Below are 27707 nucleotides of genomic sequence, written 5' to 3'. Positions count from 1 at the left end.
TTTAATGAAAATACCTTTTTTTAATTGATTTAACTTTTAGAATGTGATTTCTTTGAAATAATATATTAGTCTTTCCCTCAATAGCATGTGACACCTCAGCATGGTGGTTTAATGAATAAAGTGCTTGTGATGAAAACTGTCACAACCATTAAAGTCAGAGAAATGATTCTGAACATGTCTTCAGTGCAGTACAAATCACCAGATCACACCTCGGAATCAACACGGCTCTGGAAAAACACAGACTTCAGGCACAGAGAACTGCCTAGTCATCTCGGAGAGAGAAACTGTATGGCACTGCACTTCCATGTGGATACAAATATACAGGAAGTGCAATAACTCTTCTAAATAAGTCTGATTCTTCAAAGGCGGACACTTAAGAGGGGAAAAATGGTTGTCCCCAGCAACAAAATGCTAAATATTCATACACATGCATATGTTACATTTCTGACACTAGAGAAATATGTTTTGCCATATATATATATATATATATATATATATATAATAGAAAATCAAACAGGACAAGCTTAATGCAGCCAGCATATTTCCGGTTTAAATTGCTGCATCAAGTCAAACACATATGAGCTAATAGGATTAACAGGCACAAGGCCCTGCACAGGAATATCCCTTACAGTCATGACAACAGCTAGTGCAAGACGACCAGCTACGCAATATTAATACAGCAGAGTCGATGGAATGTGTCAAAGATTGTGATTGCAATAACAATAATCAAGAGAAGTAAACATTCTTCGGTATAAAACAAATGCAGAATAACAAAAGTTAAGGAACACAAAAAAAGGGTTATGAAACATCAGACGTGTTTCTCATTCTCAGCTGCCTCCGTTTCTCACAATGGGCAGCATTTCAGTGCAGGCATTTTTTTCAAAATAACACAAACTCAAGAATACACACTCAAACACTGTTAATGATGCAGATATTGGTCTTACAACATCGTACACAGTCCACTACTGTTTTCAGATTTTCTTTACAAGCGCTATTTTAGTATAAATGTAAAGTGATGCAGCTGTATTGCAGTATTTTCACCCGTTTCAGTCACCAGGACTCGTGGAGCAAGTAATGGAAGAGAAAAGAGAGCGTACACTGTTCACTGAACAGCAGCACAATACAAACAAGCATTTTCTTTTCTAAATTTGTTCATAACTCAGTCCAAGTTCTTCTCAAAGGTCGCCATTATGTCCCTTTGCATGGTCATGTCAATGACTCCTGACATCTACAAGAAACACAATTAAAAACAAAAGGATTACTCTTCAACAAACAACAGATTTGCATTGCAATACTTACGTGATTATTTCTATGATTAATGTGAATTAAACCATAATGAAAATTGTTTAAAAAAAAAAAACAATAATGTTTACAGTAGTAATAGAACACATATTTTTACCGTATTTTAGAACTCAAAATAGCTGCAAACAAACACCACCATAACATTTAGTCAATAATACAATTCAAGATTTCACACTTAGCTGATGATTGATTATAAAGCTTGTTTGGCATGCTTTCCCGGGAGAGAGCCTTGTGCTCATAAGATCCTCGAGCACGGGACTCCCTCCTGTTTGCAAGGCGAGAGGGGAGTTTGAGCTCGGGTAGATCTCGAGAACTCCCCTGCTGTAGTGGCTAATGAACAGATAGTGATTGCTCTTAAGAGATAACTACTTACTAGGTGCATGTCTATGGTGCCGATTTGGATTAGTCAATTAACTTAAAGTTGGATGTTTTTGGACGGTGGGAGGAAACTGGGAAACCCCTCATGAGCACGGGGAGAACATGAAAACTCTGCCCAGAAACATCAGCTGGCTTGGTAAGGACTAGAATCAGTGACGTTTTTGCTGTGAGGCAACAGAGCCAAACACTGAGCCACCGTGCCACCCATCTAGAAAAGGAGGAAGAGTGGAAGAGGGGATTCTTCAAAACGAAGATGGCTGTTATATGGAACTTAGGGTATTTATAGTGGCTTAGGAATCTTCTGATTGGTGAATCATGAATTGGATAACGCGGGACTGGCCGTAAGCAATCATAAGCATGTGATCCTCTCGAAATTAGTTTATAAATAAACTTCACTTGAATATAAAAGTCAAGCCTGAAATTATTCACACCATGGCAAATTCTTACTAGGGATGCACCGATCCTGATACTTGGATCGGACATCGATTTGATACCGCACATTTTTGCTGGATTGGGCCAGCTGGTATAGATCCAAATCCAATCTTGCATGTGTAATTTATAAGCCAACAAAAGCCATGAAGGTAGCCTATTATAAGGGCCTAGAAAGTTGTCATGTAGGCCTACTATATCCCACATGTTCTGAAGCGATTCTATAGTTTAATGTGAAGTGCAGATGAATATTCAAGTGGTTAAATTCATGTTCAGTTCAGCACTTCCCGCCGCTGCGCCTATCAATCATTCTCCATACATTCACAATTCAAACTGCGTGTCGCATTCATGAAAACTCCAAAAACTCTCCAAGACTATTTGTTCCTTTTAATAAGTAATCAATGGAGAAATGCATTTAGTTTTGCATTAGATGGAGTTCATTTTGACCTGCACACAAGGAGTTCATTGCTGTTTCTAAATCATGTTGAGAGGGTTATTACCTGCTCTTCACACACAAAACCTGAAATGTAAAACTAGAAAAGGCTCACTACATTGGACAGATCCTCAATGCACTGATTTCTTTCCTTTGTGCTGCTGTTTTGGAAGTGTCCGTAGATACTGGTGGGCTGCGCGCTGTGTCTCAGTGATGCATCAAGCAATTCATTCTCGCACCGGTTGCACAGACGTGATCCGCTCCGTAAAATTATTCTGTAATATTACAAGGTTCTGTTCTCTTACCCTCGAGTTTATTCTTTAGAGGGGAACACTTTCAGTGCTGCAAACAGTTTGTAAAGCCTCATCATTGTGGTCAAAGTAGTTAATTACATTAATAAAAGTGAAACAGAGGGGTGCAGTATGGATTAGCATTAACAGAAAATTTTGCTTAATTTAGGCTACTCTAAAACTGAATATTTCACTGTAATTTTATTTATCAATATTTTATTTAACAGACCAGGTTTTTTTGGTTCTGAAGCATATAAGCAGACCTTGTTTTGTACTTTCTCTGTCTCACTCACGGCAAGATTTGGTGAGGGATTATTAAATAAAACTGGCCTAAAACTGTTTAGTCTGCGTCAAACCTGCAAGAAAATATCAGGCTTTGCTGAAAGGTTGATTATTTTACCAACAATTAGAGTCAATAGTGGTAGCCTATTGCAGAATTCAAAGAAAAATCTTATTAAAAAAGGAAACATAATTTGGACCACAACAGATCAATTTCATAACGAATGCTCAAATAATGTAGCCTAGTTTACAGCAAGCATCATGTTTTTAGTTAGATTGTGCTATCTGTCATATACTGTGGGCCTATAGGTCTGTTATTTTTAAAGAAAATATATTATTTGAGTTTAAAATCGCCAGAACTATAGAAACAGTATTATGCTTTTTTTTTAATGCTTTAAGAAAAAAAAACCCAACAGCACAATATCGGGATCGGATCTGTATCGATCGATACTCAGAATTTGGTATCAAGATTGAATCGGTTCCAAAAAAAATAAAAATAAAATGGTATCAGACAGTTCTAGCTAAGACAAAGCAGCTCAAGGAAGCTGCTCACAAGTCAGCAATAGACTATAAGATCATACCTAAATGTTTTGAAGTTCTAGTAGCTATGTGCAAAGTATTAAAAATACAAGACTTGAATACACACTGTAAAACAAAAATCTCAGCGGACAGTGTCAGGAGCCAAAAGTGACACATTTGCTTGCCAGGATGGTAAGAGAGGTTTAAAAAAAAAAAAAAAACATCACTGGTGGCAACATCTCAAGGAAGACAGTCTAACTGACACCGCACACTGCTGTGTTCCATGGACACAGAACAATGAGGACACCACTTCTCCAAAGAAGGCAGATAAAAGCCTCTTAGGCCTTGCAATTGGTAATTTGGACAAAGACGAAAATTTTTGGCCTCAATTTTGTAGCCTTCATTTGGCATGAGAAAGGAAAATTTTTCAACCCTAGGACCACTGTCCCCTCTGTCAAACATGGTGGTGGGAAACCTAATGTTTTGGGCCGGTGGACCAGGAAACAATCACTGTAAATGGCTCCATAAAAAAAAAAAAAAAAAAAAAAAAAAAAAACACTTTACATCAGGAAATCTGCAGCGAAACTTGTCTTTGGGCACCAGTGGACACCACCCGATACACAGCAAAAGTGGTGAGGAAATGGTTAGCAGACAAAATCATTCATGTTTGCAGTGGCCCAGCCAGAGTACTGACTTAAATCCAATTGAGAATCTGTGGAGGGAGCTAAAGATCAGTGTGATAGCAAGAAGACCTGAAAGAGTTGGAACTCATCGCAAAAGAGCAAAAATACAAAAAGAAACATTCAAAAAGCTGGTCAGCAAATATAGGAAGCGTTTGATTGCTGTAATAGCCAATAAAGGCTTTTCTGTTGATTATTGAGAAGAGTATGAATCATTTTGGACATGACACTTTTTGTTCAAATGTAAATAAATAATGCCTCAGGTACACAGTCTTACTATCTTTTGGGAGAAGCCTGTGCCAAAAAAAAAAAACTTGCTGGTTCAAAAAAAGTCAGAATAATCTTGGGCGTGGCTGTATATTTTCAAGTTTATTAAATAATTGTACTTTTATTAACAATTCTTTAAAAAAATCCTAGTATTTACAAAATTATGCAAATATTTTTAATTGACCCTTTGCTAAGCCACACCCGAAAATCGCCACCCACCAATCGTGGCTTAGCAACCTTAGCTACGCGCAGGAGCTCTGTCAAGCTTTCGAGCGAGGGAAACAGGCCTGAGCGTTGTGCATATGGATTGTGCAAATCTGACACCCGGTATCCTTAAAGTTTGGACGGGGTGGTGGAATTTTTTCCCTTTTCAAAACTTAAAATCCAAGGGGAGAAATGCCAGCATGGATCAAGCTCTGTGAGGTGCGCTAAAGGAGTGGAGAGAAGTTGGTTTTGTTTTCGATATTTCTGACACATTCCGTGATAAACTGACAGTAATAACTCACACACCTAAACAGATCTAAACTGTGTTTCTTACAAAGATACAAAGCAGGTTATGTTTCCCGGGTGTCTTTTTGTTTTTCGCTCGATATTATGAGCACTGCTTCATTTAAGCCCTCGCCATAGTAGGCATACTAATAGCAATCATATTTCCATCTGGTTCAAGCTACGCATATTTGAAATGACATATCATTAGAACAAAACCGAGATGTGACCACAAACTGAGCACTTGTGATCAATATACTTCATCCGCAGCTGTTATTGAGTAATTTATAAGCCTCGATGTCCATTTCAGAGCTATTTGGTGTCTGATTAATATTTGCTGGGGAAAATCTATCTGTTCACTTCTGCTATTTATACTTTAACTTGCATTTCAATTTATTTATTTCTTCCACTTAACTGCAAATTAGAACAGAAACTGTATAAAGAGCACACAAACATACTGACAGACAGTGATAGGTGTACATCATTATGGGTAAATGATGCTAATATTCGGCACAAATCCAGTTTCCCTTTTCTGGCTGCTCTTTCTATGACTGAATGATGTAGATGCACTGTCCATGCGTGTTTCCTCATCGGTTAGTAACGCTATATATTACATTGCACAACAATTAATCTATCAGGCTTTTTGGCTAAAAGAGAAATCACGGTTTAATTTGTAATTATTAGATTATTTGTAAATTTCACCTCTGCTACAGAGCATGAACTGAGCGATTGAATGGTTAGCGTATCCGGCTAGGCTAAGCTAGCTTCAATTTTGATTCAGTTATTTTCTAATCGGTTGCCTATTATGTTGTGAATATACCCCTGTAATGCATAATGCAGTCTTTTTTTGTCTGGCTTTCTCGGATACCTCATCTGTTCGCCAAAATGACTAATTATATCCCTGGGAATGTCTGACACCAGCGCATACACATTGTGATAGACGTTGCAGGGACGAAAGCTTGACAGGCGTAGCAACATTAACTAAGAAGGGCGGGGCTTAGCGAAGGGTCAATTGGTTCTCTAAATGCCTAATGTATGAAATACTTACAGCCTCTCTCCTGCGGCGTTCTTGTTCTCTCTTGCGTGCCATCTCTCGTTCTCGGTCAACCGAGTTCTGCAGGACAGAACTGGGCTCAGGGGCTTTGGCGGTGTCCAAGATGGCCGCCATCAGAGGCAGCTCTGCTGACTCCACTTCTGGCTTTGAAGTCTGGCACTCCAGCTTAGTCTTCTGGGGCTGCTGCGTCAAACTAGAAATCATTAAAGGCCAAACTGTCAGCTAATTCAGCGAGAACAACCCTATTTGAAAACTTAGCATATTGGCAATGGGATCAGAATGTAAATAATAAGTGAAATGAAATAAGACCTATAATGCATATCTGACAAACTGGCCAATGTTTTGAGCTACGGGAGGCTGTAGTCAGCTGGAATCAAGTGTCCAGTCATGCAGAAATTGAAACTCCACCAAAATAAAACTTACATAAGACAAGTACACACAGTGTGGCCTTAAAAAAGATGATTCCTTTTTATTACCAGCTTTTGTCTGTGCTGCTCTTCTCTCGACCAGCCTCCAACTGCAGCTTTCGAGCTCTCTCTCTCTCCTCTTTCTCCATGGCAACTTTGCGGAACTGCTGAAAACTTTCCTTGGATGATTTGATGGTGCAAGGAGTTTGAGTAGCCAGCTTACCAAGGCTCGTCCAGGAGTCCGCATGCTTTAAGACAATATCCTTAAATACACATGAACAGGAGAATGCTGAGGATTGGGCCCACATTTCAAACTACTTTACTAGTGTAAAATATCTGTACCTTTTTAGGCAGGTTGGATTTGGCATCTTGAATAGACTTGCATAGCTCGCTTTCTTCATGTTTAGCTTCTAGAAAATGTGCAGAAAAAAAACTAATTTCAAGTAACCACTGGGAAAATCAAAAAGGAAAGGACTCTAATGGAACCTGACGGAAAAAATGCTGACCATGTATTTTGAGCAGATGAACAGAGGACTCTTCTGGGGTCTCTGAGCAGTCCTGCTCATTCCTCATACTGGCTAATGGACTCTCATGCAGGGGTGATAACAACCTGCATTGCTGCAGAGAGAGCGAGAGTACAAGTTATTTCTGTTTGAGCCAAAGTGTTTATCCATTACACACAAACACAAGTAGCTATTAACAGATATATAACAGATTTCCGATCCCAAGGTCCACTTTTTTTGTATTTTGCTCTTATCCAGATTAAATACACTTCTAAATACACCAAAATAGAGACGTCCGCATATCATGGTCATTCTGCTTTTACAGAATCTTTTACTTTTGTTACCAAAACCAAAATACAGAGAGCCATTTGCATCTATCTGCTGCAAAAACCATTCCGAACATCATGCGATGTCTGCAGAAGTCGTGGAGACGAGCAGACATGACTGTTTTTACTGGGTCAGTCCCGCTTGTCCTCGAGGTAAGTGAGACACAGACACACACACGACTGAGCATAATAAAAACGAATTCTTGTTGTACAGTTGGCGGTTCACTAACATTATTTGGTACAATTGCATTCATGTCAGAAGTGAAATGTACCAGAGTTTGCGCGAACGGTACCCCAGACCACCTCTTTCAGGTGCGGTACGTTCGCGGGTGCGCACCAGAGTTTAGAAGACAACATTCACACTAGCTAAACATACCATACTCTGACATCAAACGAACCCACGTGTCGACCAATAGTGCTAGTGTGAAAGCACCCTAATTCAGGTGTGTTAAGCAAGAAAGTGGATCCTGAGGGTTAGAATTGAAAAGCCCAGTTCTAGATGTTTATTTATAAAAGGGGTCATTGAACTAGGTTATTATTTTGTTCTGTTGTCTGAGGTCCACTTATGATGTTGATGTGATTTATACATTCCAAAAACATCAAAATCTCTCATCAAAATAGCCACTCGCCACTGCTATGATTGGATAAGGGTTCTGTACAGTGAGCGAGCTCAACACCCCTTTCAGTTCATGTGGGGAATTTAAAAAGTCAGATGAACCGTGTACTTGACAACAGAGACCTGTTGGATAGTTCGCTTTCAAATTTCACTGGTGTGAAAAGTGTCTGCTTAAGATTTTAACTGTTGGGTTTTGAATATGATTCGACTATGATGTCAAGTTTTCGGTGAAAAAAAGCAATATTGTGTGTGAATGAGTAGCAAAAACATCTCTCTTTAAACAATACTTAACAGTTATTTGTATGATGTTTTGCTTTATATGAAGTAAAACATTTGTGTAGACCTTTTTGTAGTGCTCGATTCATATAAATAATCATGCCCCTTACACTAGGCTTGTCATGAGTCGATATATTCACTTATGTGGTATGTGGAAATAACTGCAGAATTTAAATGTGAATATTATGAAACTAGAAGAATGCTTTTGTGTACAAATAAAACAAAATAACTTTATTCAAGACTTTTATTTATTAAAAAAAAAAAAAATAAATAAAAAACTTTATTTTCTCCTCATTGTCAGTATATTATGCGTTTAGTGTCTATGAGCATGATTAAGTTACCAATATCTCTAGATGCCTAACAAGCATCTTCCTCTGTTTGAAACAAAGCACAGGCACATCCTAGGTAATATTTCAGAAGTGCAACCAATTACAACACGTGAACACTTGCCTTATACAGAAACAGGAGAAGAGTTTGTTGAAAATGTTATTTGTGCATACAAAAGTAGCTTGATAATATTCCAACTTTTAGGTGAACTAGCATTTGAATTGTGCGGCCCTAGTTTCCAAACAGCACTAATTTAGAATAGATTAGGGAAGCTTTCCCCCCCTATATTATCAATACAGCAAGCACAGACTCTTTTAATGAACCCTTTTCACAAGACTAAAAATGTTTTTTATGCATGTATTATATTATTTTTACATCAATTTACAAAAAAATAATTACCCCTTGTGCATGGTGTTTGAACGGCAGAGTGTAAGAGCAGGACAGTATATTTAACAATGTTCTCTTTTCTGGCTGCTGTTATCAGTCTCACACAACTTATTTTTTCTAAAAGTTTTGATTACACCATCACAGAGTTTTTCTTTTGTTTTTTCAGCAAATAGGATTGTAAAAATATTATTTGTTGAACTCTACCATTCACTGCGCTCTAAAGAAACCCCTGAAATGTGAAAAGGGTCCATAAAGACACCATAATAAACATTTTAATTGGTGCTTGTGTATGAATACCTAAATCAAAGGTTCATTCTTTCGGGTCTATGCTATTTATTAAAGGCACAGGACACACCAAGCTGACACCAAAGAACTAGTGCAGACTAAAACCAAATGTGTTTTTCCACACCCAAAGAGGACAGTTATCAGTTTTATAATTTTACAAAAGGTAAACCAGAACTTGTCACGCACTCATAGAAGCCATAAAGCAGAGTTTAGTACCATTTTCACAGTACTTGTTACTCACCATGGTGGGATTCGCTTGTGCAAATATCCCTGATAATCTAATAATCCATTTGCTTGCAAATATTTAAGAAATGGAGCAAAATTACAGCTGGCTTCTTTGTGTTCCCTCTTGACAAATCATTTGCTTGGTTACAAATTTAACTTTATATGTGTGTTCAAATGTACAAATGAGGTTCTTCACATATGAAGAGAAACAATTTCAGCAGAATTACCTCAAACTGGGAACTGGAGATAGACTGGGATCCTGTGGCAGGCATGGCTGCAGAAGGTGAGGTCAAAGGTGATAGAAGTGGTGGGATGCCTGCAATGTTGAGGGGTAGAAAGAGTAAGAGAAAGAGAGAGATGGGGGTTACCTTGAATGATATCCTGCTTGACATGTACATCAAAGCTATTAGTGAAAGACATGCAGCTGGAGGAGAAAACAAGCCAACTAAATAAAAAAACTAAAATAAACCACGAGTTAAAGGCTGAATTATACTTCTGTGTCGAGAGATCACCATAACCCACGATACATGGCTTGTGTGTAGCGGTGCATTTATACTTCTGCTTTTTGTTGCATTACTCTGCAATAACATTTCAAAAATGCTAACTGACAGAGGGGTTTTAGATTCTAGTTTGTTTCTTCACAGATGTTTTGTGTACGGAAAATACCTGTAATGTTACCTTACTGTACAAGTAACAAAAACTCGCTTATTCACAGGCGGGATCAACTTTAATCACGTAAGTCCATGGAACTCGACACTTGTTAAACACTCGATCAGGCTTGCGGCTCTCGACCCCACCCACACTCATCAATGCTGACCAATCGCAGAGTTTGCGCTATGCATAGTCATGACGCGTAGTTAAAATTTTTTTGGAGAGGTGCGAAGGGTATGCTGCTGTGTGGAGGCTGCAGCAGACCATCCATGTGCATTTAACGCAGAAGTATAAATCAGCTTTAAGAAACATACAATGTCAACCAACAACAGAAGGGGCTGCAGATGTTCAATGTTAAATGGAAGGAGGGTGAGCGTGGGAGGGGCAGACGAGTGGGCGACGAGTCGATACACTGGCCTCTTACCTTCCTTATCAGACTTTTGTGGAGGTTTCTCTGCAGCAACAGATGATGGGGGGCCAACCTGAGATACCTGCAGGTCAGGAGGGTGGAGCAAGAGACTACATGGGAACGACGGGTCTTTAGGGAGTGAGTCTGGTGGATCTGGGGTGACTGACTCAGGGGAACTTTTAGCTGAGGTGACTGTATGGTCTTTACAGGGAAAGGTGGCGGAAGTGTTATATAAAGGGCTGAGGGCTTGGTCTGGAGGTAGGCTGAGTGGCGAGGGGGTGGTCCAGATTTTACGAGGTAGCGCGGCAGCTTTGCCGCTGGGTCTGGATGGCTGAGGAGGCAGCCGACTGTGTAACGCTGCCATGGAAGGAGGACAAAGGGATGGACAAAAAAAATGCATTAAATTGTTATATGAAAGCTGCCAACCTCCACTTGGCCTCCAAATGTAGTTTTTGAATTAAACGAGGCATTAAATTTTATTTTCTGGAGGTCATTTCGATGTGACCACAGAAAACACATTTAGGTGAACAAAAGTATGAACAATGGCATTGAGCCTAACCTGGTATTGCTGTGATGTCCTCGGCAGGATGCTTTGCGTGATGTGATGCAAACAGGTCTTTGGAGCCTGCCTCTGAGACTAGTAAGGATGAGCGAGACTGGCACGTCACGCCTGAGGCAGAAGAAGAGTCCTTTACCTCAGTATTGGCCTGCCGCAATGCCTGTTCAGGGAGGGGGACAACGGGGCAATATTTCACTCAGGAAATATCTGTCACTACACGAAGTGAAATGCTCCATGTGCCATCTAAGAAAATAGGAGTGGGCGTAGGCCATCTAATATTGCATGTTTCTTAACAGCTTGTGTGCTTTACCTTGTTTTTAATTTTGTTGGCATGACCAGGGCCTTTGCTTTGCTTCCTCTTAGTTTTCTGTTCTGTAAGACATGCACAACGCACACTGAGGTCATTTCACTTCAATCATGGCTGTGGGAAAGGTCAAAGCTATCCCATGATCATTTCTGTGGAATTTCCAGTTCATTAGAACCTCAGTAATAAACATATGATCTATGGTGTGCAATTTAACAGCCACAATAACTGTTAAATAAATACAATTATATATACACCGTAAAGCCTGAAATCATTCATACCGCAGGGGCATGAATAATTTAAAATAAAGTTTATACAAGTGATCAAAATGTGTGAATTACTCAGAAAACATGCATTATTTGTGGGAAAGTGGTTTGGTGATGAGTAAACGTAAAAATGACAAAACAAAAAAGGAAAGAAAAACACAACACTAAATTTAAACAACAGTAGTCTATGAAATTTTTTTTTTTAATTATTTATTAAAATTGGGGTGTCAAACACCAAGCTCAAAGTGTAATCTGTATACCTTTTTAGGAAAATAAAACGCACACAGTATATTTAAAGTAGGTTGCCTCTTATGACGGCTGCTTTTGGTCATACCTTCCATATTCCAACTATAGTTTACAATCCAAGGAACTCACATACACCATATTGATGTATGCTTTTACAATCTATTGTAGATTATCATTACATACACATTTCTGCATAACCTATCACACAAGCACAAAGGGTGAAGTTACAAAGTAATTTAACAAGAGAAGCACAAAGCAATGGATCAGTGCAGCAGTTTAAAACAGAACAGCTGTAACTCTTTGCAGGGACTAAAGAACAACACAAACGGTTGTGCTCTGCTACTTTAAGCCTTATCACAGAGTACATTTTACTTTGAAGAATATAAAACAATTTCTGAAGAATGAAAAAAAAAAAAAAAAAAAACCCACACCAAGAGCCAGCTGGTCTCAAGCTTGTCTTAAACTACATCACCAACATAAATAAGTGATTGTGAAAGAAAAATATGAACAAAATATCAAACACTGTAAAACAAACAAAAAAATTAAAATAAATAACAGCACATAAACAAAACTACAGGAAAAAAAGGGTGAGACAGACTTGGCTGACTAATCATTTTACTCAACTGAAGCCAAAAGTGCACATTTTTATTTTAGAAGTACAATAAAAGAGAAGGGACAGATTGTGAAAACAAAAAGAAAAATACACCCACTTTTATTTTATGGTCTAAGGAAAAAAGGTGATCTCAGTAGTGCGTTTTGATGTCCTGTAGGTGTTAAGTGAAATCGTGAAGGAGTTTATTATGCTGGGTCCAAATAAGCTTTACAGTTTTTGGTTTCTGCTTCAGTGGCCACATAGACAGCGAGGCAATGAGTGAATAAAAGGGTTGGTGGGTATGTGTGAAGCAGCTAACCTGAATCAGAGTCACAGCTATCAGAGGAGCTAGATTCACTACTACTGCTGTCAGAGCTGGACGAGCTGCTGCTGCTGTCACTCAGACGAGATGGATGGGCCGTGTCTTTAATCTCCCCATCCGTTTCAACTGCACACACAAAGAAAGAAAACCATTTACACTCCATCTAGATTTTCTTTTCTTCCAAGAAGAATAAAATGTAAATATATACCTACTTTTGTTTTTTTTATTGGAGTTTTGATCTCCAGTTACGTGTTGTAGGTCTTTATCCTTTTCCTTGATTTTAGACTTCTTTGGGGGCTTGTTTTCTAAAAAAAAAATGGAACACCCATAAATCAGTTACATTTTCTCCTTTTATTCATCAACTTTAATTAGCGTTTCAATGTTTTTCTTGGTACAACAGTTTAAGTAGCAAAAAACGAAAACTACAGAATGAGGCAGTCATACTAAAAGGGATACCTGGGGAAAAAAAGAAAAAAAAAAAAAAAAAAAAAAAAAAAACTGTCAATCTACTCATTTACTTAGTTTCATAAGAGTTTTTTTTTTCTGTTAAGCACAGAATAAAATATACTAAATGTTGTAAACCTGTAACCACCGATGTCCTAAGTAGATAATAAAACAAATACTATGATATACCAAGTCAATGGTTACAAGTTTCCAACATTTTTCAATATATATCCTTGTGTTTAACATGTTTTTTTAAAAAAAAAAAACTCAAACTGGTATGAAACCGGTAAAGGGTGAGTAAATGATAACAGAAAATGTAAAAAAATAAATCAGGTTGCTTGTAACCTTTGAACCTAAAGGTTTAAATTTTTTAAGCTTTAATCTTGACGCAAAAAAACTCACATTAACAACTTAAAAACATTTTAAATTGTATTATTCATGTTCTGGATTAATTTTTGTGAGATGTCAGTGGAGATGACGGTTTCAGTGCTTCAATCAAATCTTCAAGTGCAGTATTCACTGTGGTCTGCTCTCACTGGATTCCATCAATCCAAATTTTGTGTACGAGTTATCACGTTTACACAGTTTAATGCCAGGTTTTATGCTTTTTTTTTAATGCCTATGCACAACTAGGCATTTCTGAAATTATCCTTACAGCTGAGTCTAAATTTATCTAAAGATTTAAAGCTTTAAAGAGTTGTCATTCATCAGCCTGTTAATGGTTAAGAGTTAACTGTACTGTTGTAACTAGCAATACTACAATGGAGGCTGTAGTGGTTCAGTGCGTTGAGGTTTTGTTTATTTTTATTCCTTTTTTAGTGCACATCATAAATTTACTCAGGTCGACAATCCTGACTTATACTGATAAATTTTTTTTTCCTAAATGCATTCTAGAATGGGGTATTCAAGTTCAAAGAGCCACAAGTTTTACTTTGCATGATTTTAGCAGCTTTGTTGACTTTAAAATGTTCATTACCAACTTGTTCTATTAAAAACAATACTGAAAATTGCATTTAAATTAGTTACACTAAAAAAAGTGGGAAAAAAGTGGATTAACATCTTGAAAAAGCCTTTATATTCAGAGTATTAAAGTTTAAGCAGATATGTTGAGCTCCATTAAATATAGAGCACTAATAAATGTTAATATTTAATAATTCATTAGCCCTATAATATAACACAAACAGATACATTATATTTTTATAGGCTCTAGTGGTGTTACTCGGTGTATACAATTTAGTTTTTTTTTTAATCATCCAGTTATTAACCAATGTGAGTAAGAGGTCATCTGCAGAGCTCTCCCAGCTGTCATTATTGTAACAGGAGTGAAACTCCATGAGCTCGTTGATGTGATGACAGCTCCATTCATTGTGATTGCAGCACTTTTTGCTTTACAATTTTAAAATGTTTGTTTGCCATGCTGCAAAGAAAACAGTCTAATATTTGTACAATGAAAATAGTAAAGCTTGTCGCACTGTGGACGAGGTGCAATGTTGTGCCATGTCTTTAAAATGCTATTCGTTTCATATGAGAGAAGCCTGCGCAGAGCTGATCGATTACTTAGCAGCGCAAGCCATATACAGGGAAGTGCTTTCAGCCACCTATAATGTTCTTATTGGTCATGTATTTTAACAGAAATATAGTCAGTTAAATAGACCTGAGCATTCATTTAGTTGTTTAAGCGTAAACGATATAAGCGTAAGTGAAAGGTTAACGCCGTCAGGTGCATCAGACGAGCGTCAAAAATCACCGGAAGCGCTTATTCAATAAAAGTTCTCATGCATAGCGGTGCTTCTTTTCCTGCATGAGAAAGTGTCAACTGCATTTAAATGACAAGCATAAAGCTTAATACTTGTGGTTCTTTTAAGCTCAAATTATAATAAAGAAATACATTAACCTACAGAATGACGCGGGACACAAAATTAATTTAGATGGGCCCATTGATTACCCCCTGTCTAGAATTTCTTTGCGGCCCCCCTAGCCCCCAGTTTGAAAACCGATGCTTTAGATCACAGATGTCAAACTTAGTTCATGGAGGGCTGCAGCTCTGGACAGTTTAAGCCATGGTAACACTGCGCATTTTGCCCCATAGACCCATTTATATGCATGCGAATGTGACAGACCAAAAACGCAAACTCGTGTGACAAGTTTCGTCGTTTGCTGCATTGCAAAGTTTAAGCTTGGTGAATCACATTATGTGACTGCAAGAGACCAATCAAAGATCAAAACATGACCTCTGGAGAGAAATTTAAAATATGGACCAATCACTTGTTTTTTTATTCATGTCAAATCATCTTGTTTAATCATGCCCCTTTTCGCAGTGCCGTATGACAGAATTTTCAGGCTCAAATTGGTGTGATTGCCGCATTAGATCCAATCGTAATTAAACACACCTGATCAAACTAATTGAGTCCTTCAGGCTTGTTTGAAACTAACAGGTAGGCGTGTTGAAGTAGGGTTGCAACTCAACTGTGCAGGGCAAAGACGTTTGACGCCCCTGCTTTAGATGATATACTACAATACTCAGTTCTTCTCCATAGAATGACAAAAGTTTCCCCATGACTTCTCATATACAGTTGTAGTGTTCAAAACCATTTATACATAGGCCACTTGTTTCTTTGGACTTCGGATCATCTATCATTTAATTTGATATAATTGTCCCAGCCTAAAAAGCTATTGATATTTTCTGTTAATATATAATATATTCAGCTCTTAATATTTGTTATTTGACATTACTCACTGTTGCTTTCTTTTGGTTTCTTCCGGAGACAACCGACAACGTAGCACTCAAGAGCTCGAAGAGTTGAGGGTTTGAGAGTCTCAAAGTCGATTTCGATCTCTTCAGGGTCTGTGTCCCTTAGCAGCGGTTCTCGTGCCTTGATGATGTTCACTACTTTTCCAAGTTTGTCTCCAGGAAGCTTGTTAATGTCTAGACTTAGTTGGCGTTTCTCTTCATAAGACATGGGCAAAGTGTTCATCTCTTCCTCGGAGTCACATGTTCTGCTATCTTTTCGCCTAAGAAAAGAGTTAAACTCTGATTTCTCCAATGAATTCATCATAGTACAAACTCTACATAAAACAAACAAACAAACAAACACAACACACACGCACACACAATTTTCTTACCCTGATGACTTGCTGCTGCTTGAGCGCTTAAGTATTTTTGCTGGTTTCTTCATTTCTTCACCTTTTCGTTTACTGGACTCCCTCTCTTTCTTTTTCTTCTTCTTGGATCTTTCTCTTTTCTTTGGTTTCAATAGAGGTGTCTGGGTCAGTAACTGCAACTGCTCTCGTACTGCTTTCAGCTGACGAATAGGAAAAAAAAAAACAGAAATGGCGTTACATAAGAATAAATACATCAACACTGACCGTTATACTATCAAATCAAAGTTCAAAACCACTGCACAACTGGGCAATATACAAACCCAAATATATAACTAAGAATTCGATGGCCTATGCAGTCCCCCAAAACGAAAATGCTTAATTATATGGTAAGTATTTGCTAAATTTGCGGCAAATTTCTTGACATTTTCTGATTGCTCTGCTGTGAAAATATACACAAATGTACGCATCTTAATTCGGATATGCTTATGACGACATGATGCAAATATACAATATGTAGAAGTTTAGAAAGCAAAGAGGCTTTGAATGAGCATTGTGATAATGTCACAATTCAAATCACACACCAGATGAGAAGTTTGCATTAACAACTTCAGGCTTTGCACACCAGGCGAGCACATTCTATTCGTGAATACTTTGCTTTTGAACGTAAAAATATGCAGATGGCGCTTGGTAGAGCAGTAGGAAATTGAACAGTGTCCCGACTCTCCAAAATATGTGGAAAGTTTACAACATTTGCTTGATTTTGCATTAAATTCAGTAGTCGCAGAATCATGAAGTAAATAGAGGGTCTGCTTGGGCGTTTTTCACTTTGCTAATAGCAAAATAATTACCATAGCACTTTTACTTTTATCTAGTCCAACAAAGTACATAGATTCATATATGCCCCTTTTATTTTGTGCATCAAGGAGTTTTTCCACTGTAAAAGTATACATAACAAAACTACTAAAAAAAACCATATAATTAAAAGCTTTTTTGAGATGTTGACACATCAGGAGTAGGGTTGGGTATCGTTTGGGTTTTTTTCGATACCGGTGCTAAATCAATACTTTTAAAACGATACCGGTGCCTGAACCAATACTTTTTAGCCACAAAATTATGGTGGATGACTCTAGAAAAATCTTTTACTTGAAAAAATATTTTAAAAATAATTTTAATAGAACAATATAATTTACATCAATTCATATTTTATATATTTGAATTACATTAATATATTTCCTTTGATCATTTGTTGGTTGGAATGAATTTAAGATTTGCATTATGAAATTACATTAGCTAACTATTAACCTGTGGGGGGGGGGGGACACATACTTTTGGGAGCACATTTTAACATATACATCACAAAATACTTAAGAATTATTCGAAGTTTAACTATTCTAAGTAAATAATTTTTTTCATGCATCACTCTGCAGTCTTCATAAACAAGATAATTAAATAAGTTAAATTCTAAATAATCTTCCATGTTAATTTATTTGACGAGTAACATGGTACTGGTGTAGGATAACATTTCTATTCAAGTACATCAAGGCACATTGTTTCACCTGTAAACTTTAACAGATAGGCCTACAGTTGAAGTCAATTTATTTTGTCCTCCCATTAATTTAAAATCATGTTTCTGAAATTTTTCACAGTGTTTCCTAAAATAAAATAATTATTCTGGAGTCATAATAAGTCCTATTTCTTATTGTTTATTTCGTGAATAAAAGCAGTTTTTAATTTAAATAAAAGGTCAGTATTATTAGCCTCCTTAAGAAATATTTACTGTATATTTTTGATACAACAAATCAGTTACAAAATAATTTGACTAATTATTTAAACTTTCGTAGTCAACTGATTAAGTCTTTAAATTACACTTTAATCTGAATAAAAGACTATAAAATACTTAAAGGGACTTTGTCTGAATACAACTGTCTTGCAAAATAACTAGTAAAATGTTTTGCACTGACTGTCACCATGGAGAAGATAAAAAAGTAGATATTAGAAATTAGTTAAACTTAGTTATGTTTAAAAATGTGTTGTAAATAAAGCATGTGTTGAAGACGGAAATAAAAAAAAATGAATGAAGGCAAAACTAAACGAGTTGAATATTACTTTCATGAGCGTGACTGAAAACTACATTTGACTGTTACATCTGTTCTTTTGTACTTGCCGACTGTTTGTAAATTCAAGACTGCATTTCCTAACATAAAACTATGTACACTAGATTTCTGATAAATAATGGTCTCTGCATAGCTGAGGACTTCCTATATTAAAAGTGTTAAAATCGCTATTGAAAACAGAAGTCTAATATCATCAACAGTAGACATTTTGATAGTGTTTCACAACATGAACATGACTGAAGTTTAATCTTTTTATTACTTGTGTCAATTAGGGCGTCAACTTGTGCAACACCGTCACAGAGAGAGCAAGTGCCGCGAAAGCAGAGGGATCGATTGCACGCGACACCTAGAGCGCGCAAGAGAGGCATTCCTTTGCCTTTTTGAGCCCTCAAATGTGTCATTAAGTTTGACATGTTTCCCCCTTACACGCAACTTTTGTAAACCATGTTGCTGTGTCAGAATCCTTGCTTGTAAAATACGCTTTAGAATGCTTAGTTTAAGCAAATTTGATGAACGCGATCATGCGTGTTGATCTGAAGAATGTCGCTTTCGCTCACCGAAAACTAGGCTGAATGTATGTGTCCAATTCCCTAAGGGACTATAACAATCGCCTGATATAGCCTGTCCGTATTCCTCAAAGTTGTTTAGGATTAAATGTTTACAGATGTTGTCACACAACGCATACGAGTGCCTTTGATGCTTCTTACGTCCTTGTCGCAGCACCAGTGGCACCGAAATTAGGCACCAAAATTCATATGCTGATTTGATCCCGTACATATCGGTTACAAAGGTACCGGTGCTAAAATGGCACCGGGTTTCAGTACCCAACCCTAACCAGGAGATACGATGTCATTAAACAGCAAATGTGTGTATTGGACTTAAACAATGCAAAAAGTTACCTGTTCCTCTAGACTGGCAAGCCTGTGCGCTCTCTCCTCTTCATCCTCCTCTTCATTGTCAGAGGAGTTTTCAGGAGATGATGATTCACTGTCGCTGCTTTCAGAGCTGGACGGACTGCGTGCTCTCTCCTTCTTTACTCTGTTTTGACTAGAGGTTGGATTTGCATTCTTCGGCTCATCAGGAATCTTGGAGAAGCGAAACTCAAAAACATCCTGGGCAAAAAAAATAAAACAAATGAAATAATTAAAAACAAACAGTAAACTAAATATATACCCTGCTAGGAAAGTTAGAACATCCTGAAATCTATATGGATAGTTGATACGATGTTGCAGTTTTCCGTCACACATGGCAATAATTATTATAATTAGTATTGACCTAAAAATGCTACAAAATGGTAAAACTTTTTACATTTTTTTTGGAACCACTACAAAAAGTTAAAATTTGTTGTCCTGTGATGTGACTGACAACCTTGTTTATCAAGTCATCTAGAAAACAAATACATTTTAAATAAATTGCCCTATATGAAGATATTGGTAAAACAAAGATGAAAAATCAATAAATAAAAAAATTATATTAAAAAAATAAAATAAAAAAATAAATAATAATAATAATAATAATAATAATAATAATAATAATAATACGCACTATTTACTAAACTAAGAGTTTTTTTTTTTTTAAATACATAGTGTGACAGTCTATGTATGGTGTGATATCAAAAGTTACAGGTCCAGTGAAATTAAAATAACATTTTTTTAAAGCTAGTATCAGTATGTTAGCCTTCAAGGATATGTATAAGCTAGTGTCAGTGTTTCCCCTACCATTATATTAAGGGGGTGCCCCACCCCCCATGAAGTTAATTGTACTTTATATATACCACCAGCTCACAACTTTTAATAAACAAGCTAAATAGCCGTATGTAATATCTTATTTACACAACAGCATGTGATTTCTGCCTCTACATGGTCGCGCAATAACAAATTTCAGCTCTCTGAATAGTGCACAGTGGAGTTCTACAGTCACTCTCTGCTGTATGGGAATGAGACTGCATGCCACATCTAACAGGACCGAAGACGCTGCTGTATATTATGTATAGCCAACAACAGCCACAACACAGGTTATGCGTGGGAGCATAATGCACTCGGAGCAGCAGCTAAAATATATACAGATTTGATGGGACCTCTGTTTAGTTTATTGGCGCGACCCACGCGAGTAATGCTCTCTTTGTTTGCAAGTGCAGCCATTGTATCTCCGCTGTTTTGAGCTGCTGTGACGCGTTCACCCCAATCTAGCATCTCATCCAACCTGACCTCTCCCGGAAGCTCCGCGATTCTCCCGAAAAACTTTTCGGCCCTTTGATCCCCCAAAATGAGTTAAAATACTCTGAAATCATGGCGACAAGAGTGAATCAGCAAGACAACAGATCTCGAGAGGCACAGTGATGTTCTAAGCATTACATTTCTTCAATTAAATGAATAGAGCAGTGAAGATATCGCGAGAGCAAATCCCTTCATCTCTGAGTGATCTGCGGTTAATAGTAGAAGACCAGCAAAATATTTGAATGGTCCTGCATGCATATAGGCCTTTTTATAACAACTGAAAGTTCTGTTTTGACAATATTGCAAGTTCACTAAAAGCTGGCTGGAATTATTAGATAAATAAAACTTTTTTTTAACATGAATATTTAATATTATAAACTCTTGTAATACACTCATTGCTATAAACAGTAGTTTATAGACCTCTTTCCTTTTAGTAAAGCAGTAGATTTATAGGTGTGCACTTTTACTTCTTACACATCAAATGTGCACTATAAACTTGTTCTTGATTGAGACATGTTAAATTCTTCTTTCATCATTTGCAATGTTTCCAAATTGCATTTTAATTTTTTATTTTTTTTATACGTGTGTTATATTATTTTCTGTGGTGGTTCATTCCGCTGTTGCAATCCCTGATAAATAAGGGACTAAGCCAAAGTAAAACGAACGGATGAATTATTTTCTGTAAAGCTGCTTCTGGCCATGACACATTCACACCTAAATGGTTATAGGAGACGTGTTTAAGGTATTATATGCTGTACCCTTCATTTATTCTCTTAAGTAAGTCAAGATCTTCTCTTAAGGTTCATAGAGGGAAAACGTGCTCAATGTATTATAAAGCTTGAAGCATTAGAATCAGTGCTCATTTTTAGCCGATCACAATGACAAGGAATGGCTACTCATTATCAGCTGCAAAAATCCTGATCGGAGCATCCCTAGTTTTGACCCAACTACAACCTTTAAGGTACAGTTAGTAAATAAAGAAGTAACGAAAAAAAAGGAAGAATAGATAAAGTGGGATTGTGACCCATTACATTTTCTCAAACATCAAAATTCAAACAACGTGAATATAATTATATTTTCTTCAAAACTGGAAGAGTAACACAAAAACTCTGAAGAAAGATAAAACCACCTAAATACAAACCTGAAGTTTCCTTGCCATGCTTACTACCTCATGGCCGGGTGGATTGTATTTGTAGCAGTTTGAGAACATGAGCCGCATATCTGCAGCAAACTGCAATGCATCCATGTATTCGCGAGCTTCCATCTTTTTCTGTTAAGAAAAAAATAAATGCTGTAATAGTCAGCAAAAGATCAATCCAGAAACATGAACACAACAGTGCTACTCACTTTGATGGTGCTCATATCCATTGGTTGGTGAATGATTTCATGATAATCAAGAAGGCCAAGTGTCTCAGCATCCACAGGTTTATAAAAGGGCCAGGCATAAGCTGAATGCTTTTTGGAAAACATCTCTTTTAGGATGGCATTGCAGTATTTGAGTCTCTCTGGGAGTTTGGTCCTTCGGCCCACCTGATGCTGAGGTGGGGATTCAGGAAGGTCTTTGCATGGAGGTTTGATAGGTCGGCCACTGCCTCGTCTAGAGAATAACTTAAGGACTTTTGGTTCTGTTACACAAGGTGATGACTCACAGCTGGGGATGGAAGAAGCAGAAGGGGTCGTAGTATCGGCTTTTCTTTTCACGCCATTTTTCAACTAAAAGAAAACAAAACCATTCGTTTGTTAACCATTGGTCAGATTCTCAGCTTTCTTCAAAATATCTCCTGCGGTGTTCAACAGAAGAAACTCTTTATATATATATATATATATATATATATATATATATATATATATATATATATATATATATATATATATATATATATATATATATATATATATATATATATATATATACACACACCTTTCAATAACTATGTTTCCATCCACCTATTTTTATGCACATTTTGGATATGCGCATAACTGAGTAGGATAAACTTTATTCGATCAGAGAAGATGTGCATAAACTGCGATAGAAACTTTTTTACTGAACAAATTCCAGTATGCGCATTAAAAAAAGGTCATGTGATTTTGTTATAAGAGATCATGTGATAAAAATGTGCGCAAATGGATAAACCAGCAGACTGAGCACACTGTAAAACATCTGAAATGTTGTTTTGGACATTCTAAAATTAAGTGCTTCAGTATTAGTGTTATTATATTATTAATGACCTCCAGAACTGTCAAGAGCGTCTGTGCTCCGCGTCTCATGCCTTCAAACGCCACCGCACGTTCACTGCTTGTCAGGATTGGCTTCTGAGTTGAAAGTCATTTATTGAATGAAGAAAAGATTCACACAGCTTCTACTACTGCAGCAAATTCCATTTTTACTGTTGATATTTGGTGCCAGTTAATCGGGAAGTGACCGTTTTGTTCATTTTGACTCGTTGGATGGTAATGCTGCTTTATTTGCACATCTTTTAAGCGATAATCCAGTTTTGTGCAAAAGTTAATTCGCATTTTTGGATGGAATCATAGCTATTGAGTTATCTTTACAAACACATATTGCTCCTTAACTAAGCATTTATACCCGAGAGTGATCACAACAAATCTGCAAAGTGAAGTTTTTTAGGGAAAAAAGTCAATATTTAATTTTAAATGCATAGGTAAATTGATAAAGTAACAGCATTCAATTGTTAGTTTTAAAATAGACAGGTTTTTGTGTTTCTATATTGCAAATTCACATGACCAGCATGCAAAATAGAAAAATCTGCTAATTCAGCTCATTATGAGCAGGAAGTCAAAGTCAGAAAGCTACCAACAAAAACACTGGCTGTGTATTTCATCATATTTTTCATTAAAGTCAGGAAGCAAAGGGATTTTCACATCAAACCAGTTATTACTATGTGTCCATTATACAATTCAAAACTTGTAAATTGATCCAAATTCACTGCAACACGTAATACTGCTGTGACATAACGTGTTTGACAGTCTTGTTTAAGGGGAACCTACTTTTGCTGTGAGCTGTGCAGACAGGGGAGCAGAAGGAATTGTGTGAAGAGCATGTGGAGGAATGACGGTCACGGTTTGCTGGAAAACAACCTCAGACATTGGAGACGGTGGCCTCTTCTTTAACCCTGCAGAAATATGCAATGGCAAAGTTTACATCCATGGCCAACCGTCTGAATTATATAAACATAGGTATAAAATTCAACCAGTTCTTAAATCCTTATAATAAACATACCTATTGTAGACTTCCTTGCGCCTTTAACTGGACCCTTAGTTGTCAGAGCAGACATCTCATACTCATCCTCAGGCATCTCTGCCACCTTCTCCAAAAAAAGTTTCTCAAGGACTTGAGCCATCAGAACAATGTCATCCCCAGGCTGGAATTACGCACACGCACAAAATAATGTCAGACATTTACTGCATTCTAATTTTTTTATTTGAAACTCAATTACAAAGGGATTGGGGGGGGGGGTGGAATCATGATATTACTAACCCGATTGTAGACATAACAATTTGTAAACATGGTGTTAAAGTCTTCAACACACTCCATCGCTTTCCAGTAGTAATTGTTCTCAAGACGCTTTCTAATGGTGCTCAAGTCCATTGGGTTTTTGATGATTGTATAATAATCCTAAAAATCAAAATTAGAAATCCTGAGATCACAGGTACATTTCAGCAAATTATTATTGTTTTTAAAGTCAAAAGAGGTGAATTTACAATCAATAAAACTCAATGACATTGCACCTTGATACTTACTGGCAAATGGAGTCTGACTGCATCCACTGGCTGTCTGAATGGCCAGGAGAAGTGATGTTTCCACAGGGCCTTAATCACCACTTTTTCTATATATTGCAAATGATTGGTGAGGCGGCCAGGCTTTTTGGGGTTCTTGAACTCAGGGGGAGGGGGATTCCCATTCATGGTGTAATGCTGTGGGGGTTTCACATCAGACATGGCCTGAGCTGATCCTGGAAGTGCTGCTGACGGTAAGAAAAGGGTTTTCGCTGCTACACCTAGGCAGCTCAGCGAGCATTACAGATCCACTGTCTGTGCCACTGTAAACAGGGAGAGCAGTGTCAACATCCTCATACCATTCTGCACTGCTGTTTATTATCTTTAGGCAAAGCAGAAAACTACAGCAGAGAACAAGCCTATTTGAATCAGAAGTCATTTTGTGACAAGTGTATATGTAGGAGCTCATATCAAGTACAATTTCTTTTTAGTAACGCACACATGCTGTGCCAAATCAGTTAATCTCATATGGTAGTCTAGTGTGCAGGACTACAGCAGGATTTATGTGGTATGCACTGCCATCTATTGTCTAATAAAAGCACACTGCTATAATGCTTTTTAGCTTCACTCTCGACATAAAAAAAGCATTTTAAAGCAAGAATCTGAATTACTTTATCGAATATAGAAAATTATAATAATAAAAGATTACCAAATGTATAAATTGTCAACTAAAATCCCATAAATCAAAGTCTTAACATGCTGGCAATTATTTTTCGCCCATAAATATACAAATACCACAGTACACAGATTAGATATCTATTACATTATAAAATGGACTTGTGCTTTTAAATTAAATTGCTTATGCAACATTTTCCCAGGAGATTAAAAATAATGATAATAATTAGGAATTACTTTTGAAAACTAGTGTCAAATCCACATAAAAATGTGAATTTAAAAAAAAGAAAAATAATGTATCTCTAAAATTCACTACCCTCTTCAAATACTTGGGATTTCGGTTGAATTTACACATAAACTTACCTTTAAAAAAAGCTTTAACAAAACTAAATGGAATTTCTTTAATTTACGTGTGAGCAAGCTTTATTTAGCTTACCAACAAAGGTTATTCTTACGGCACTTACCCCAATCTAAAAGGTCATCATCCGGTTCAGTAAAATATACTTTTACTCAATTAAAAACATTTACAAATGTTAAATTGATCATTAAGTGCACTTTATTTAAAAAAAGTTATAGAAACAAACAAAAACATGGTACAAGAAGGCTAAGGACTTACAAATTTATTTATACAAGAAAAACAATTAGGAAAATAAAATGTAAAATGCAATTTTTATTTTATTTTTGAATGCTATAAAACATTTCGTTCCACACTGGTCTGATTATGAATGGGGAGGGAATGTTTTTTTAGGACAGGGGAGAAAGCAAGGTTGTAAATTTCCATTGACAATGATCAGTTGTAAAATAAAACAAAAATAGTAGTTCGTGTTTATTTTTAACATTTTACAATTCGTCTTTACAAAAGGTATCGACGCTGTGACAATTTATCCTTGTTTTGTTGTAGTCAAACGCATGTCAATTGGACAAATGGAAAACTGCACAAAGGAGAATGACTTTCGTCTAACGTTAAAGCAGACAGAAACTCTGTTTATCAACAAAAAACGCTAACGTATATGATAATAGTCGATCAAATACGACTCCATACAGCCATTGGGGTGAGATATGCCATATGGTGCCTTTATACGCAACATTTAGCTTGTCCTCAATCCTGGACAATGCGTGTTATATAAACTCGACGACCTCTTGCAACATTGGATGACGCAACACCAACTTCCGTTTCGATAAAAACGCCACAGAGGTGTCGCCTCTGCAGAAATCGTCAGCTTTATGGATACTTTGCAACGTATTCAGCTATATAACACATTTTAAGTAATGAGAGATTAGTTTACATGAATTCCCCGATAATGGTGTTAGCAAGCCTTGAGCCACAAAATGGCGCCCGGCTAGCGCTAGCACAGCTAGCCACACATTACCCCGCCCCGTCAGATGCTGAAATTGAGCTCAGCTAACAGTCCCTCCCATAGCCATTCCGCCAGCTAAATGAAGCTAGCTCAACTTGGACCCAAAATTTACCTTTCCGTCTCGGGCACAACAAAGAAAGTTTAAACGGTCGAACTGAGACAGACGCTGCAGGGCAGAAGGAGCTCAGCTGGAAAACTTCACCAACCGAAGGATCTTGTTGATGCTTTGGGCCCGAAAAAACCTCTCTGAAAACGCTTCAAAGATTTTAGCTTAGCCTTCTTAGCCAGCAGACCAAATTAACACCATAAACATGTATACGTTTGAAATAACTCGTTTCTGTGAAAGGTTAGTCATCAATGGCCGACGTCTCTCACGGCAACCGCCTGGTATTTATACCCTCCTGCTGAAAGCGCCCAATCCCATTGGACAAGACCCCTCACGTGCTCCCTTCTTCCCCCTCGCGCCTTTAAAACCGAGAAAACTTTGTTTTAAAATGTATCCCTCCGTAACATTCTTTTGTTTTATACCTGTCTTCGACCGAAACGCTGTTTTACAATTGAGCACGTTTATTTGTACGGCGGCGGTCGAACTCCTGAGACGTGCGTCAGAGTATTTTTTTTTAAAGTGCAACCATAACTGGTCTCCGGACATCACATGACCCTTCCAGAACATACTGTCGATAGCCACAGCTCAATTCTTCTCTTAAGTGTCAGCTAAATGGTTACATTTTGTCTCTTTTCCGTGGCTTTGGTTGTCAGCTTCTGATGAGAGTTGAACATCGATCATCTCTGCAGCTTGAAAATTCTCACAAAGGCAACTATGATATGATAAAGCGCTGAGGGGTGGTGAACATGAGCTAATGCGCACGCGCACTATCTTGACAGTGATTGGCCACCGGTTGACGCTTATCTGACGTAGTCCTCATCTTTTGTGTTCTGAATCTCTTATACAGACCATGTAATAATACAATTCTTAATAGTTTGATTCATTATTCTGCAACTTTTAGACACAACTACTTTTTTTAATAACCAATTTGAGAATATCAATTGGCACATTATCTGGATTTATAACAACAAATATTGTGTCACTAATAAAGCCAGTGAAATCTACTTTTAAAATACATAATATATCTAACCAACCAGTTTCTCAAGAGATATAAAGTTGATCTTTCTGAATCTTGTGATTTTTGGAGAATGGATGTTGAGACTGTTATGCATTTGTTTGTTTTTTTGATTGTATGT

General features: G+C 37.1%; 1 protein-coding gene across 4 annotated transcripts; it reads right to left on the bottom strand.

Moving 5' to 3' along the window:
* brdt (bromodomain, testis-specific) lies at nucleotides 1-27303 on the bottom strand. 4 transcript variants are annotated; one of them, XM_056459805.1, is made up of 21 exons: nucleotides 26578-27303; nucleotides 24457-24755; nucleotides 24194-24331; nucleotides 23936-24077; nucleotides 23704-23828; nucleotides 22042-22407; nucleotides 21836-21964; nucleotides 19378-19590; nucleotides 16386-16564; nucleotides 16000-16274; nucleotides 13031-13123; nucleotides 12816-12944; nucleotides 11399-11460; nucleotides 11089-11248; nucleotides 10545-10886; nucleotides 9697-9785; nucleotides 7031-7142; nucleotides 6867-6934; nucleotides 6594-6787; nucleotides 6112-6310; nucleotides 1-1228 (listed from the first exon to the last, which is right to left on the bottom strand). In XM_056459805.1, the coding sequence occupies exons 2-21, from the start codon at nucleotides 24652-24654 to the stop codon at nucleotides 1160-1162; spliced, it is 3282 nt and encodes a 1093-aa protein (XP_056315780.1). In that variant the 5' UTR covers nucleotides 24655-24755; nucleotides 26578-27303; the 3' UTR covers nucleotides 1-1159. The 4 variants fall into 4 exon arrangements, with proteins under 4 accessions (XP_056315780.1, XP_056315781.1, XP_056315782.1 ...); XM_056459806.1 differs by having other exon boundaries at nucleotides 26994-27303; XM_056459807.1 differs by having other exon boundaries at nucleotides 27192-27294.
* Nucleotides 27304-27707: the final 404 nt, after the last annotated feature.

The sequence above is a fragment of the Danio aesculapii genome, chromosome 6 (genome assembly GCF_903798145.1).
Source record: "Danio aesculapii chromosome 6, fDanAes4.1, whole genome shotgun sequence".
Classification (NCBI taxonomy): Eukaryota; Metazoa; Chordata; class Actinopteri; order Cypriniformes; family Danionidae; genus Danio; species Danio aesculapii.
This window is presented reverse-complemented; position numbering and strand designations above follow the sequence as displayed.